Source organism: Drosophila serrata, unplaced genomic scaffold (assembly GCF_035046125.1).
Source record: "Drosophila serrata isolate PLE 108 unplaced genomic scaffold, ASM3504612v1 contig_276, whole genome shotgun sequence".
NCBI lineage: Eukaryota > Metazoa > Arthropoda > Insecta > Diptera > Drosophilidae > Drosophila > Drosophila serrata.
The window spans coordinates 4525081-4540835 of record NW_028257174.1 but is presented as its reverse complement, the minus strand read 5'-3'; the positions used below and the strand labels follow the sequence as shown (position 1 = coordinate 4540835).

Genomic DNA, 15755 nt, shown 5'->3' with positions numbered 1-15755 from the left:
TAATTTTTAACTAAATTTCTAACGAAATATGCTAGGATAAATGGTCTCTTTAGGATCCCTTTAATTCTACAATCTTCTAAAAAGAAATGGTCCCTTTAGAATATGGCGCTTTAAGGCGTACGGTCTCACTAAAAAACCCCTAAAAATAAGTACCTACCTAAAAAGTCTTTTTAAAATATGTTAAGCATATAAATGAGGGGCCTTTCCTTTTCTTTAATTTTTAAATTTAATTATATATTTATTATTAATAATTTTAGTGTCATAAAAAAACAATAGAATTAATAGAAGGTCACACTTAATGTCGAAACATCGGAAGTAGACAAGATTAGTTGAAGAATAGGAAGTGATTAATAAACCTTAAGCAGACAACAAAAGAACTTGTGAACTTAAGAGAAATGCAATGCGAAAAAGAGAGGGAGACACCAACAGAGAGAGAGTGAGAAAGAGAGAGACAGCGAGAGAGAGAGGGACAGGGAGACAGGCGACACAGACGCAGTGAGCGAGTGCGCATGCAATTGCAAGTCTGGTCACCCTAAAAAAAATACAAAAATTAAATAAAATGCAATGCACCGAGTGTGCGTGTGTGTTATCGCTGTGGCAAAGGCAGCAACGACAACAACTACTAACTATAACGCAATTATATGCAACGCTCTAACCTCAGACCAAAAAACCACCCACTTGGCGCCCGGTTTTTCCCCTCCGTTTGTTGGATTTTTTTTCATCTTTTCTTGTTTTCGGTATGGGGGGGAAAATCGCATTTTGCGTGCATCAATTATTGCGCATTTCTCAGTTGCGTTGTTCAATTTTTTCCCCCTCTTTTGTTGTAGTTTAGTTTTTTTTACATGTATGTGTATTTTTTTTTATTTTGTTACTGTTTTTTTTTTTTATCTGACAGCCGCCTTCTAATTTACACAACAACAACAATTACCATTGTACAATTATAATGCATAACATTGGCTGAACGAGTAAAGGCGGAAAAAGAAAACCAAATAGAAGAAAAAAAAGCAAAACAAGAATAACACAAACAAGGTTTCAAGTTTTCAGGGCTACAAGAAAAGGGGGGTTTTTATGGTTTTTAAAAGTTTTTTTTTTTTGGGTATTTTAAAAAGAGTTCCTCAAGTTTTTAGAGAAGATTTTCGATGGGTTTTAGTAATGGTTTTTAAAAAGTTTTTAAAAGGGTTATTTGAGAAATTTTTTAGAAGGGGTTTTAGGGAAATTTTAGGGAAGTGTTTAGGGGGCTTAAAAAAGGATTTTATAGGTTTTCAGACAAGTTTTAAGATAGGTTTTTAAATAGGGTTTTAGATAGGTTTTGGATAGGTTTAAGATAGGTTTTAGGTAGGTTTTTTGATAGATTTTTAGAAAGGTTTTTAGATAAATTTTTAGATAGATTTTTAGATAGGTTTTTAGATAGGTTTTTAGATAGGTTTTTATATAGATTTTAAGATAGGTTTTTGTAAAGATTTTAAGAAAGGGTTTTAGATAGGTTTTTAGATAGATTTTTAGATAGGTTTTATGGGAATTTTTAGGAAAGTTCTTGGGAGATTTTAAAGAAAGTTTTTAGGATGGTTTTTAGCCTTGGTAATAATCAAGAAATTCTTTGAATTTTAAAGGTAAATCTATTAATTCGGAGATATTTTTCAATAGGTTTAAAATATTTTTAAAAAATACATTTTTCTATTAATCAAATATTAATATGTATATTATTCGAAACATTACAAAATGTTTCTTCCAATTTATATTAAAGAAACTAGATACTTGAGCACATTAGATACGAATTAAATATATAATAATATATAAAGAGTATGTATTACATACTTATTATATATTATACTAATAATGCCATTATAATATATAACCATTTTTATATATTTTCCTATTTATATTATCTTACATATTTAATATATATTATATATTATTTAAACCCCATTCACGGAAACCACCAACTCTGAACCAGAAACCTTGAAAAATCCAGGGCTAAGCCATCGTGATTTCCCGCTGATTTACAACCAAGCTCCGCGTGCTGGGATCACATTGCGTATGCGTGATATTTATTTATTTTGTATTTTTTTTCATTACTTATTTTCTTGTTTTATTTATTTATTTTTCTTTGCATTTCTTGGTGGTATGAGAAGCTGAGAAAGGCTTGTACATAGAAGTTGTTGCTGTTGCACTTTTGCTGCGTGACACATTGTGTGACTGACTTTTCAACTAATAGTTGCAACAGCAACAACCTGACATGCAAGCCAAGTCTGACCCATTGGCAATTAGCATTTTGGACGCAGCTAGATTTTTGCAATTTACTTTAACCGGAAAAAAAAATAATACTAATAAATAAAAAAAGAGCAGAAAAATGGGAAGAAATGTTAAGTGTAACGACTATAAAAGTACCTAGAAAGTTGTTAGGAATATTTATTTAGACTAAAGAACTTTAAGTAGTTTAAACATAGCCTTAAAGTTATCTAATTCTTATTAAAAAGCTTATAAAAATTATTATTTTTTGTATATTTTTCATATATATTTGTTAGAGGATACAATACCATACCCTTGTATATATATATATATCTGAAAAAATCCAACAAAAAAAGACTATATCTGATCGTGGTCATTTGTGGGCCCCGTGGTTTGCGTGTTCTCTTTTCTGTGTTTGTAATTGTGGATTAATTATAGCCAAGGACCCCACAAGATACAAATAAAGATACAAAATGTATCTCTATCGCTCCATGTATGTATCTCTGTCTGTGCAATTTCCGTCCAATGGGGCACACACACACCCAACACACACACACACAACACACACAGCTCAGAACAAGGTTAATTCAGTTAGCCATTGTGGCTTAGCTTGCTTGTTGTTTTAATTACGCTCAAAAGTTACATAATCATTGCAGCTGATGATGGACACGCACACACAAACACACACAGAGCTGTAAATTATTATTTATTATTTTTTTATACCCTTCTTTTAATGGTTTAGAAACACTTTCCACCACAGCCACAAATTAAAAACCCGTTAAGGTTGTGTCTCTTCTTTTGCTGGGTGACACTTTCCCAGTTTTAAAGCATTTGAAGAACTTAAAACTCAAATAAAAGACATGGTAAAATATAACAAAATTAGCATTAAAAAAAAACCGGTTAGGGATTGCTATTTAGAAATTGAGAAACATAAAAAAAGAGCACCAAAAGGCCAGAAATTAAGTCACATTTCTAGGTTTATAGGCAAGATTCTTATTAAAAAATGAATTCAAACCAAACAAAATGCTTATTTAATTACTAATAAATAATAAAATGATAATAGAATCATTATTAAATCATAAATAAATAATAAAATTGTAATAAAATGCTTATTAAACTTCTAATAAATAATAAAATAATAATGGAATCATTATAAAATTTCTTATAAGCTATTAAATTCGATTCGATAATTTAATAATTACTAAAAAATCATAAAATGTTAATAAAATGCTTATTAAATTACAAATAAATAATTAAATTATGATAAAACGATTCTTAAATTACTAATAAATCGTAAATCAATAATAATTCTTTTATTAAATTACCATTAATCTATTAAAATTTCTTTTCTTTAAAATCTTTTAACAAAAATATTATAATTTGCCCCTTTTTTTGTTGACCATTTGCCAAAAATGTGTGTTTCCCATGACTTTTGGTCAAAATCAAATGAAATAAAATAACATAAAATAAAAGAGAACTTTCGAAAGTTCAAAGAAAAAGAAAGAGGAGAGGAAAGCAAAAGAAGCACCACAAAGGCGACGAATAACAGACGTAAAAAATTGCATAAATTTGGCATAAATTATGCTCTCACCTAAGAAACTGAATCTTCGCCACTAGCCCCCCCTTTTTTTTGCACTATCTTTTTTTGGTTTTATTTATATATTTTTTTGGTTTTTTTACTCCACCCCCTCACGACTCTGAAGCGTTGAAAAATGATGGCAACTTGCAAATTGCAGGGAAAACTAGGAAAGAAAGAAGGAAAGAAAGGAATGAATGGATGGGGGTAAGGCGTGAAAGATCGATTGTTGTGGGATTTTCCTTTTTCTTTTATTTATTATTTTTTTTTTTTTTTGGATTTTCTAGTCTTTTTTCTGTAGATTTTCTTGTAAATTTTATGCTTGATTTGGTTGTAAACATTGTTGTACATTTAGGAACAAATTTTGTGGTATATTTCGATATAAGATTGTTGAAATTTTAGTTTAGTTGAAAGGGAATTTTTTATTTGATTTGTTTTAAAAGCAGCTACTTAAAGTTTCTTGTTTATTTTTCTTGGGTTTTTTTTAGTCATTTAAAATTATTAATTATGTTTATAAAAATGAAAGGGGTTTTTAATAATTCTAATAAATAAATAAATACCAAATTTGTTAAGTTGTTTCTTGAAAAAGTTCTTGAAGGTTTATTTGATTATATTTTGTTAAGTATACATATCTTTTTTGATTTTAAATTGTATAAAATATTTTTATATTCAAATGGTTTTTCTTAACTTAATAAATTCTATGTTTATGAAGTTTTTGTTTTAAATAAGTTGTGAAAGTAAGAATTTTTATTATAAAGTACATTTTAAAAACCTCCACATATTTTTTTAAGGAGTTAATGATATTCTTTATTTCGTTAATTATGTTTTGCATAATATTTATAATTATATTTATAAATATTTCTTAGTTAATTAGGTTTTAGTTAAATGTAGAACTAGGAAATGTATTAATTATTAATATTAATTGGCTCATAATTGAACATTTAATTAGCTTTGAATTTGAGGTTTTTAGAGTTAGTTGTTAAATAATAAGCATTATAATGCTATTCAATAACAAAACGTAATTACTTCTCTTTTTTATTAAGTATAAATTCAATTACAAAGAAATTTCTAGATTATATATAACATTTTTAATATTTATTTTATTTTTCATATATGTTTAGGTATTAACTTTAACTTTTCATTCAATTTAAACCATTTTAAAAGAGCTCTAGGCTATAAATTCAAGACTTTGCTTTTCGATAGCATAACTCCTACATTAATTAACTGAAATTTGCTAAAGTTTTTTTTGTTCTTGTTCCTCTTTTTCCCTATATAACCCCTTAATCAGAATCGCGCGATGATTAATAAATTTGTTTCTATGCCTAAATCGACAGCGACAAGGGGACTTAGCAAAAATACAAAAATTCGCGAGTCTATTGAACTTTTGTGTGCGGCCGAAAAAAAATCGCCAAGTTCAATGAACCCACAGAACACACCGAAAGAGATCAACGACACGCACTAAAAAAAAAAAATTGCTAAGCGCCAACAACAATTACAGGCAAACGACGGACGTATAGGCCTCAATTCGCAAAAAAAAGACCCAAAAACAAAATATAAATAAAAAAAACTAAAGAGAGACACGCACAAAATGCGAAAGTCAATGAACTCGCCAACAGACGCACCGAAAAACGAAGAACAAAAAAAAAAGAGGCAGAGAAATTCGCAATCGCAAAAAAGTGCGTGCAAAAAAAGAAAAAGAAACAAAAAACAATAATAAAGAGACACGCAGAAATGTTGCCAAAAAAATATTGCTAGCAATATTTTTGCTCTGTCAACATTTTAGTTTTTTTCAAAGTCAAGTTGAAGAGCAGGCGTGTGTGTGTGTGTGTGAGCGATATATATTTTTGCAAATTCTCCCGCTCTCTCCCTTTCTCTCTCTCGCGCGAGCTTCTAATCGCAAAACGCTCGACAATGTCTTCTTTTTTTATACATTTTTTTCTTCTTCTCTCCTGCTTACGCAATTTCGCATGTTTGGCAAACACAAAAAAAAATTATATATATATACGTTTATATATATTCATAAAAAATCGCCTAGATAGAGACGAACCTTTTTAGTTGTTTCTTTGCTTGTTGCTTTTATCAGTAACACTTGTTAGTAATAATTTCATTAATTTTTATTTATTTTATACACATTTCTAGGCTTAAAGAATATTTAAATATTTCTAGGAATACTTTAGACACATTTTTAGGCTTAAAATATTCAATATAATATGTTTTAAATAGTTCTAGGTATATTTTATACACATTTCTAGGCTTAAAATATTGTATATACTATGTTTTAAATATTTCTAGGTATATTTTATACACATTTCTACCTCTAAAATATTAAATATTTTATGCTTTTTACTATTCCAATGTATATATATGTATATATTTTATATAACCATTTATATATCCTTATCGTTGGGGAACAACTGCTGAAAAAAGGTTAGAAAGTCACGTATTGAGCTTTTGAACGCATGACATTAAGCAAAAAAGTAGAACAGACCCTAAAGAAATATTTATTATAAGCTTAAAAAAAGGTTACAGATAATTCGGCCTAGCAACAATTTTTGAATTTCATAAAATTACGAAATAAACAATAGCTGAAAGTATGCTATATGGGAAAATATTATATACAAATATTGAAATTCAAATTTATATTGAAAGAAATTTCTTTAAAAATTAGTGTAAGGAAAAATGAATAAAATAAGACTGTAATTTATTTATATGTTTAAAGAGATGTGTTGAAAAATTAATTTTAGGGACAACAAATCAAGTTAAAACTACGAAATATTAATACATATTAAGGTGATTATAATTAAATGCTATTCAAAGTTCAAGTGGATTTTATAGAAATTAATCTGACTAAATAATATATATATCAACTTAAGACTATTAAATACTTATGTATTTAATTTGAGGAAATTAACCTTTGAAATGTTTAAATACTTATTTTATGCTTAAAACTATGTATTAAACAATTAATTTGAGTTAAAATATACAAATTTGAAATCATAAACTATGTAGCATAAGTCGCCATAAATTATTTAATATACTATAGAATTTTTTAATAATAAATTAATTTTAAAATTAATTCTGATTGAACATTTGCTTAGCTTCCACTTCTTAACACTTAAATACTTGAAATTCCCTTAAATATATATTAAAACAATAGATTATGGGGGTAAAATATTTAAAGTTGAGGTTTCTAAATATTTAAATACCATTTAATACCTAAGAAATCTTCAAAAAAGTTTGCATAAATAGAAATATATAAAATACAAACTTTATTATCTTGTTAATTCCTAATAATTGCCCATGTGTATTTTTTTTATTAATACTTTATGTTGCATCTTGCACTTTTGACATTTAATGAGCATAATTTTGTAATGGAAATATATATGGAAAAACTAAATATACTGCAATTAACAATTTTGCTGGCAGCTGTCAATTGCCAAACGGTTTTCAGCTGCATTTCAGGGACCTTTTGAACCCACAAAGCACCTCTCAAAAAATAGAGAAAAATAAATAGAGAAAAAATATATAGCCAAGCGATAAATTCATTAATCAATGACAAACTCTTCCAGCGATGAGGATTTGTCTTCCGCAGTAAATTATAGCCACAAAAAAATAAATTCCTGCAAACAAAAAAAACATATGTTATCTGTATCTGTTAGATTTCATATGTGGGTCACACACACACAAAGACAACAACAACAAAAAAGTATGCAAAAAAAAGAGCACAAATAATAGAAAAAAAATTCGCACGCACTCATAAACGAAATCAGCTTTTGGAGCCGGCTGCGTAGATTGCGTATACGCAATGTGTGTCAAGGACAGAAATGTGCGAATTTTGTTTCTTTTTGCTTCTTTTATTAGTCCAACGTCGTCTGTCTCCGGGTCTTGTCTCTCTCCCACTCTCCCTTCCTCTCTCTCCCTCTCTCTGAGAAATGTTTAATTTTCCGCAGCAGCTATAATTAAACCGTAACAACAACAACAACAATAACAATATAAATGAGTAGGCACCTACTGAACTAATTTGCTCAGTGTATGCGTAAATAGCATTGAATTTCAAATAGTATTCTTTTTCCTATGTGTGTGTGTTTTTGCCTAATTCTTTTTAACGTTTTAAACGTTTCTTTTTTTTTTTGCACTATATATGTATATAATTTTTGTTTTTTTTTTTTTTCGCAACTATTCGCAATTCACGCCCACGGTCAAGCCAAAGGTCAGCGTTTTTTTAAGACCTCTAAGCCCACGAAACAAATGAATGCAATGAATGCAAACACACACAATTGTACATGGAAATCCATGGATTGTGTGTGTGTGTGTGTGTGTGTGTGTTTCCCTCTTTACCCCTCCCCTTCTCGCACTTTTGGTTTTAAACAATTTTTTATTTTCTCTGTAGCTTTTTTTTTTCTTTTTTTTCTTTTTAATTTCGCCATGAAAAACGCTTGGCAAGAAGCTGGAAGCGTGGAAAATATCAGTGGAAAATGATGGATAATTGGATGCTCTTTTCAAATGAGTCAGGAAATATTTAATAGAGAAAGAAAAGAATTAAATAATTAAAAATTTAACAAATTACTTATTGGTTTTGTAAAAGAAATGTATATATTTATTTTGTTGTTAAAATGTTTGAGGTTTTAAGTGTTTGTTTTTTCTTTCTTAGTTTCGCTGAATTTGCAGGAAATTGACAACAACAAAAAAATAATATTTACATAAATATATTATTAAATATAAATATTTATTCTTTATTTGATTATATTTGTATGAAAATATTTGCTATTTTAATTATTTAATTTAACTATTACTACCTTTTCGTGTTTATCAAAGGGAAACTGAAGAAGTAGAAATATATAAAATAACGAAAATTATTTTAGAACGTTAAAATATATTTTATATATTTTGTAAATTTATTCCTCTCTTTTTGTGTCCAAATATTCAAGGTTTAAGTTATTTAACTTATATATAACCTTTTCTGCGGTAGTAAAATATCAAAGTAATTAATTAATTACATATAACTTTTGGAATTACTGTTGTGTTGGTATTTATATTATTTATACATTTTTAACATTATTTTATTAATTTTTTTGTTTAAATTATTGAGTCTAAACCGTTTCTCTTTATTTTAAAATGACTATTTAACAACTCTTAATGTAAATTAAAGAGATGCAAGATTAAATATGAAATTAAAAATAAATAATATATATAAATAACTGAAGTAAAAGAAGTAAAGAGAAATATATGTTTATAATATTTTATTGTAGTATATTTTATTATATTATTTTATATATTATATTATTTTATATATTATATTATTTTATATATTATATTATTTTATATATTATATTATTTTATATATTATATTATATTATTTTATATATATATAAACTCAAATAAATATTTATTAATATTATAAATAAACCTAAGACAAACTGCTTAGAGGAACCCCCTAAGCTCTTCTCTTAATGTGTAGAGTATCATTTCGCACACAAAACTGCTCAATACATATACATGTGAACTTGTGTCTTTTGCGGATGTCTGTGTGTGTTCCCTTGCCGCTCTTCTAAGCAACACCCCCCCAAACCCAACCGCCCCCCTTTGGCCCATCTATCGCCCATGTCTATGTGTGTCAAATTTCCAATTGGGTCGCACGCACAAGCTACTTTGTTTTTGTTTGCGAATTTTTTGCGTTTGCTTGTGAGTGTGTGTGTGAGTGTGTGTGTGTGTATTTTTTCTCTTTTTTTTTGCGAGCGCGTTGATCGCGGAAACGAAACAAAAACCTTGTCTGTGTGTGTGTGTATATTTTTTATTCTCAGTGTGTGTGTGTGTGTTTTTGAACGCATTGCGTAATCGGCGTTGTACTCTTGCTCTTGCTGGATTTGTTGCTATTTTCTTTACTTTTTTTTTGCGTGGACAGCAGCTTGACAACAAAACAAAGCAGCACCCAAAAAAAAGTAAAACTAAAAAAAAAGAGGAAACAAAAAATGTTTGGGTTAAACTTGGTGGCTTTTGCCTAGTTAGCGCCTTAAAAAAAAAGACAGAAAGAAAAATTCAGACACACATTCATATGTAGATTTTTTTTTTTGGTTTTTTAGATATAAGTTTGACGGTCCAAAAGCAGTTAGAAGTCAAAAGTCAACCAAAAAAAAATACAGGAAAAAAAATTAAGACAAAAACTCGAAACACGTGTAGAAAACCAGAAAAAACGAAGGAGAAATTGGGAAACCCAAAATTTGAGTAATAAATTATATAGTTATAGTTATAGTTAAATTTAAATATATTTTATTGAGTTTTAGGGGTAATTTTGAGCTCTACAATACAGAATTTTTTGTAGACTTTATTTTGTCATTTAATAAGTTTGTTTAGGGTTTTCATTTTAATAAAAATGTATAAAAGAGTAATAAAATATATGGTCTGGTTAATTCTTTACAATTATTATAGAAATATTTCTATAGAATTATAATGATTTATAGGTTATAAATTTAAATAGGTATGTAGGTTTCTGTTTATTTATTGTTTTATTTATATTTAGATTTCTAATTATTTTTTCTTACTGATCTTCATTTCTGGTTTATAGATTTAGAACTATAGATTTTAATATATCTAATAAATTACTACTATTTTCTTTATATCTTTAATATTTTATAACGAAATATAAATTTAAATCTCTTGAAACACCCCTCAGAAAGTTGAGGAATAGGTTGGATATAATATAAAATATTAAATTAACTTATTTTTAATATTTTAATTAAACTTATTTTTGTTTATAATCTCATTTTTCTTTAAAGCAAAAGAGAAAGAAATTGTAATAAGTTATTTTCTAGTAAATTCAACAGAAAATAAAAGGAAACTATAAGTATTTATAAATAAAAAACAATAATAAACCATAAATTCTTGCTCAAAATATTTTTAAACATTTCTTTAATAATTTTTCTCTGAATCTTCTAAATAGTTTATATTAATCTCCTGACCAAATCTTTTAGCCTTGTTGAATTCTTCTACCAGAAGACAGGTAAAAATATACAAATTCTCCGAAAATATACCGTAAAAAACTAAAGATTCGTCACATAGGCAGTAAAAAAAGAAGAAAAAAAAAACAATAAAAATAAAACAAAAAATATAATGAAATGCCTTTGACTTTTGTACAGTTGTTTCAGGCTTGTTTCTTTTCTAATTCTTCTGTTCTCCTCTCTTTCCTCAGTCTCTTTCTCCCTCTCTCTTTCTCTATGCGGAATTGAAATGCTTTTTTTTTTGTGCCTCTTTTTTTTTGTGCCTCTTTTTTTTGTTTTCGTTCGCGAAATTAGCAGCCGCCGTTTTGCGAATTTCTGTCTTTTCTTTTATTTCTATTTGCTCTGCCCCTTTTTTTATTTATTTAATTTTTATTTCTTTCTCTTCGTTTTTCTATGTTTTTTTTTTTGGGGTAACGCACAAAAGCGCGTTTGCAAAAAAAAAAAAAATGAGTAGAAAACGAAGAAGAGTTGTCCCCGAATTTAGGTCAAATGCTCAACTGCCTGCGTGCTGCCGATTTTTTTTGCGAATTTTTTTTTTCCTGTCCGCCTTTGCTTATTTTATTTATCTTTTTTGTTGCTATTTTTTTCTTTTATGTGAGTGTGCGTTGCTGCTGTTAATGTTTTATTAGCTATTGTGGCCGTTGTTGTTTTTGGTGCTTAACTAACGGTTCATCAAAATGATTGCGCCCGCTTGGAAACAAGTAAAAAAAAAATAAGGAAAAAAAGCTACAAAAAAGGGGTAAAAAAGGGGTAAAAAGGCAACAAAAATACACAAAAAACAATACAAAATGAGAAAAAAGAATATCATTAAAATTGCCTATGAAATTGTTTCTTCATGTTCGCGATCTGAATGGTATTAATTATAGTATTTATAGGGGGATTTGAAAGGCCTTTTTACACTTTTTTTGTTTCAATTGTTTCTAAAATCGGAATATTAACTATAGATCTATAAGTATTTTCCTTTTTTATTTAAAGTTTTTATCTATAATTTTGTAAATTATAAAATGTATAAATAATAAATTTTCCTTAGGAATATAACTTAGGCACTCTTATATAGTAATTATATATTTTTATACCTTTGTAGGTTAATATAATTTTAGTTAGAAGCCTAAAACTAAGTGAAGGAATCATTTCCGACCCTATAAATCATATATATTCTTGATCTGCATAAACAGGCAAATCGATTTAGGTATCTCCGGCAGAAAATTTTTTTTTTCGAAATTTTTTAAAAATTTTTTAAGGGACTTCATCATTAAAATAAAAAAAAAAAAAAAACAGCTTTCCGAAATAAAATGATTTATTTTTTGTGCAAGTTATGCGATTTTTAAATTCTGATTTGTTAAAATTGTCATAAAAACATTAACAATATTGTTTCAAAGAATGCTAATATTTGAAGCCTTAGTTATGCCTAATAACCGATACGATCCTATAACTCAACTGCAAATTTAAAGGCTATATAAGCTTCGGTTTCCTGAAGTTATTTTCCAAGAGACATTTACGCATTAGCAATAGGCAGAATATATATAAAACAATTTAATATATATTTTATTGGTATTTTTAATACTTTTCAAAAAACTTCCCACAGCTTCCCCCCCCCCAAAAAAAAATGGACTTTAAATCTCTCTTCAGATTCCAAATTTTTTTTATAAAATGTCCTTGAAAGTACCAATCTTGGTTATGATTCTTTACAAAAGTCAGGACATGGATGGCTTGGAATTTTGTTACAATAGTTGTGTCCAACTTGAAATTTACAATACATAAATTTACAACTCTTAAATTTATAATTCTTAAGGATAAAATTCTTAAGTTGGCTCTTGACTTACACATCTTCTGGTATGTATATTGTATTGATATGTCTAGTAGTGTGGCATATCCAATTAAGTGAATCCTTATTTTCGGTTGTCCGTTTCTGTAATTGTAATCCAACATTACACACATCTTAAATTTAGTGAATTAGTGTAGTAGCGTCCTGCTCCGGCGATTGTTCGTGGTTCGTAATCCATACATCTTAAATTTAGTAAATTAAGGTAGCGTCCTTCTCTGGAGATTGTTTCTTAGTGAACTTTACATAGTTTTTTCGGGCTGTTTGATACATTTAGGCATCTGACTCATACTTGTTGCACCTTTAAGAAATATATATATAAATATATGAGTATATTGATAAGAAATTCGTGATCCAAATTTACATACATCTTAAATTTAGTAAATTAAGGTAGCGTCCTTCTCTGGAGATTGTTTCTTAGTGAACTTTACATAGATTTTTTCGGGCTGTTTGATACATTTAGGCATCTGACTCATACTTCTTGTTGCACCTTTAAGAAATATATATATAAATATATGAGTATATAGATAAGAAATCCGTGATCCAAATTTACATACATCTTAAATTTAGTAAATTAAGGTAGCGTCCTTCTCTGAAGATTGTTTCTTAGTGAACTTTACATAGTTTTTTCGGGCTGTTTAATACATTTAGGCATCTGACTCATACTTCTTGTTGCACCTTTAAGAAATATATTTATAAATATATGAGTATATTGATAAGAAATCCGTGATCCAAATTTACATACATCTTAATGTAGCATTGTGCTCTGGATCGAAGTTTACATACATATCTTGGGGCTTTTGATATATTTAGGCATCTGATTCATGCTTCTTGTTGTATCTTAAAAAAAATATATATAAATATATGTGTATATTGATAAGAAATTCTTCCACCTACCTCGAAATTCTCGATTTGGCTTTAGTTTCACGGCGTCTAGCCCTAAGGTTTCGCTTTGTTAAATTGGTCAGAAAAATGGTGAATTTCTTAAGTCTCCTCTGTTGCTGCGCTAGTTTCATCTGGCGATACCTTCTGCTATTCGCCAAGACGCGTCCTGGGCAGCGTTTGGTGGAGCAGTGCAGTAATGGCTTACGTGCGACCTTCTTTTCCACAAAGGGTTCTTCATCGAACTCATCTTCGTCCTCTTCCTCGACCTTTGCCACAGGCGGACGGGTCACCTCGGGACGACGTTCCTGCTAATGAAAGTTTAAAAGAATGTCAAATGAAAATCAAACAAAAATCTGTAACAAATTGATCGAAAAGTCAGAGGAAAAGACAGTAGGAAAGACAGCAGGACAGACAGCAGGAAAGTTGGTAGAAAAGTCAGCTTGAAAGGCTACGGAAAAGTCAGCAGGAAGGCTACCGAAAAGTCAGCAGAAACGGCAGCAGAAAGGCTACCGAAAAGTCAGCAGTAGAAAAGTCTACGGACAAGTCAGCAGAAAAGTCGAGCGAAGAATCAACGGAATTCCAATCGAATATCAACCGATAATCTATCGAATATTAACCGAGAATTAATTGAATAACCATCGAATATCCATCGAATAAGCATCGAATAACCATCGAATAACCATCGAAAAGTCAATCGAATTTCAATCGTATATCAACCAAAGAATCGCTCCAATTTCAATCGATTACCAACCGAAAAGTCATCTAGAATTTTACTAAAATCTTACTTTTGGCCTTCCCATTTCCGGCCATTGCTTTACTGCCTCCTTGATGGCCCGTTCCAAATCGCAGCCGAGTATGAGTTGCACTCGCTCGACCAAGTCATAGAACTCCATAACGGTTGCATCATCGGGCATGAAGCGTTTCAAAGCCTCTAGCAGCTGGGGCGAGAGATCCATCTCTTGGGGTGTGAAGCCTGACATGACGATTTTCCCGATATTAAGTAAAAAAAATTTGTTCAAAAAATAAATGTATTATATCAAAACTTTTCTGTTTTTTTTTTTTTCAAATTTAGATTTCACTTTTTGTATTAAAAATATTTGGTTGGTTTGAAGAGCTAACGAATTATTTTATATGTTACTCGTAGAAGCGGAACGGATATACTGATTTTAGTAAGTTTTAGCTTTACCAGGTAAACTTTTTACTGGGATTTGAAGGCGAAATTCGATTCATGACATACTACGTAAAAATATATATTTCCATAGTTTGCTTTGATTACATTTTGTATGTTTTAAATAAAAGTTACATTTTAGTTATATTCTTAATAAATTATATATTTATTTCTAATAAGAAAGAGAACAATTCAAACTGCATTTAAAACATGCCTCAATTAATTAATTCATTGATAGTTTGATTGATTGTTTGATTACCTGAAGAAAGTATACAATAAAGAAATCCAAAATTATAAGTGGTTACAGTGACAAAGCACTTTGATTGATCAAGAAACTTGAACGGAAATTAAAGGCTACAGGATAAAACCTACTATAGTTTATTATAAACAAATATACGCCTTTAAATAACTTTTAATTATATATATTTAATATTTTATTACATCTATATTATTGTTAGACCTTCTCCTCTTTCCATGGAGGACATTTGTTAGGCCCCCTTTTTGGTTGGGCCAAAAACTAAAAATGGCTGCCAATGGGTTAAATGTAACCTTTCTCTTTCTAACACACACTCAAGCTACTGAACTATTTTCAACCCGCACACACACACACACACACACACACTCTGGGAGGGTTAGCAACCCTTATTTGTGAGTGTGAGTTCTCACCCTCAATGGCAAAACTGAAGCATTTGTTCGACCATTAAATGCGTTCCAACCAGGCAAGTAAGAAAAGAAGCAATGAAAAGGAGAAAGGGTAGCGTAAGGGTGGAGAAAGGGTTGGAAGGGTTGTTGAAAGAATAGGAACAGGAAGAATAGTGTGTATTTCTCTAGCTTCTTGTGTGTGTGTGTGTGTGCGTGTGTGTGTGAATGTCCTTAGCTGAAATCGAGCTACCCAAAGCCTCTCCTAAATATAAAAAAAAAATAAATAAATAAGGGAAGGGAAAGGAAAGGAAAGAAGCAGCACATACCACGCCTCCTCTTTGACCTACACTGGCAGGAAAAAGAGTTTGTAATATAAAGAAAATTAATAGGGAAAAACAATTATACGAATTACAAAAGCTACATATATATAACACAAAA

The 15755-nt window shown here is 29.2% G+C and overlaps 2 protein-coding genes across 16 annotated transcripts in view; one reads left to right on the top strand and one right to left on the bottom strand.

The window, feature by feature from the left end:
* mamo (maternal gene required for meiosis) overlaps positions 1-15755 on the top strand; it is a 198240-nt gene that overhangs the window by 44765 nt on the left and 137720 nt on the right. The gene's annotated exons all lie outside the window — the stretch shown is intronic.
* Positions 12988-14669, bottom strand: LOC110179454 (uncharacterized). 4 transcript variants are annotated; one of them, XM_086835658.1, is made up of 5 exons: positions 14293-14669; positions 13520-13815; positions 13368-13462; positions 13180-13300; positions 12988-13112 (listed from the first exon to the last, which is right to left on the bottom strand). In XM_086835658.1, the coding sequence occupies exons 1-3, from the start codon at positions 14485-14487 to the stop codon at positions 13432-13434; spliced, it is 522 nt and encodes a 173-aa protein (XP_086691784.1). In that variant the 5' UTR covers positions 14488-14669; the 3' UTR covers positions 12988-13112; positions 13180-13300; positions 13368-13431. The 4 variants fall into 4 exon arrangements, with proteins under 4 accessions (XP_086691784.1, XP_086691786.1, XP_086691785.1 ...); XM_086835660.1 differs by having other exon boundaries at positions 13520-13812; XM_086835659.1 differs by lacking the exon at positions 13180-13300.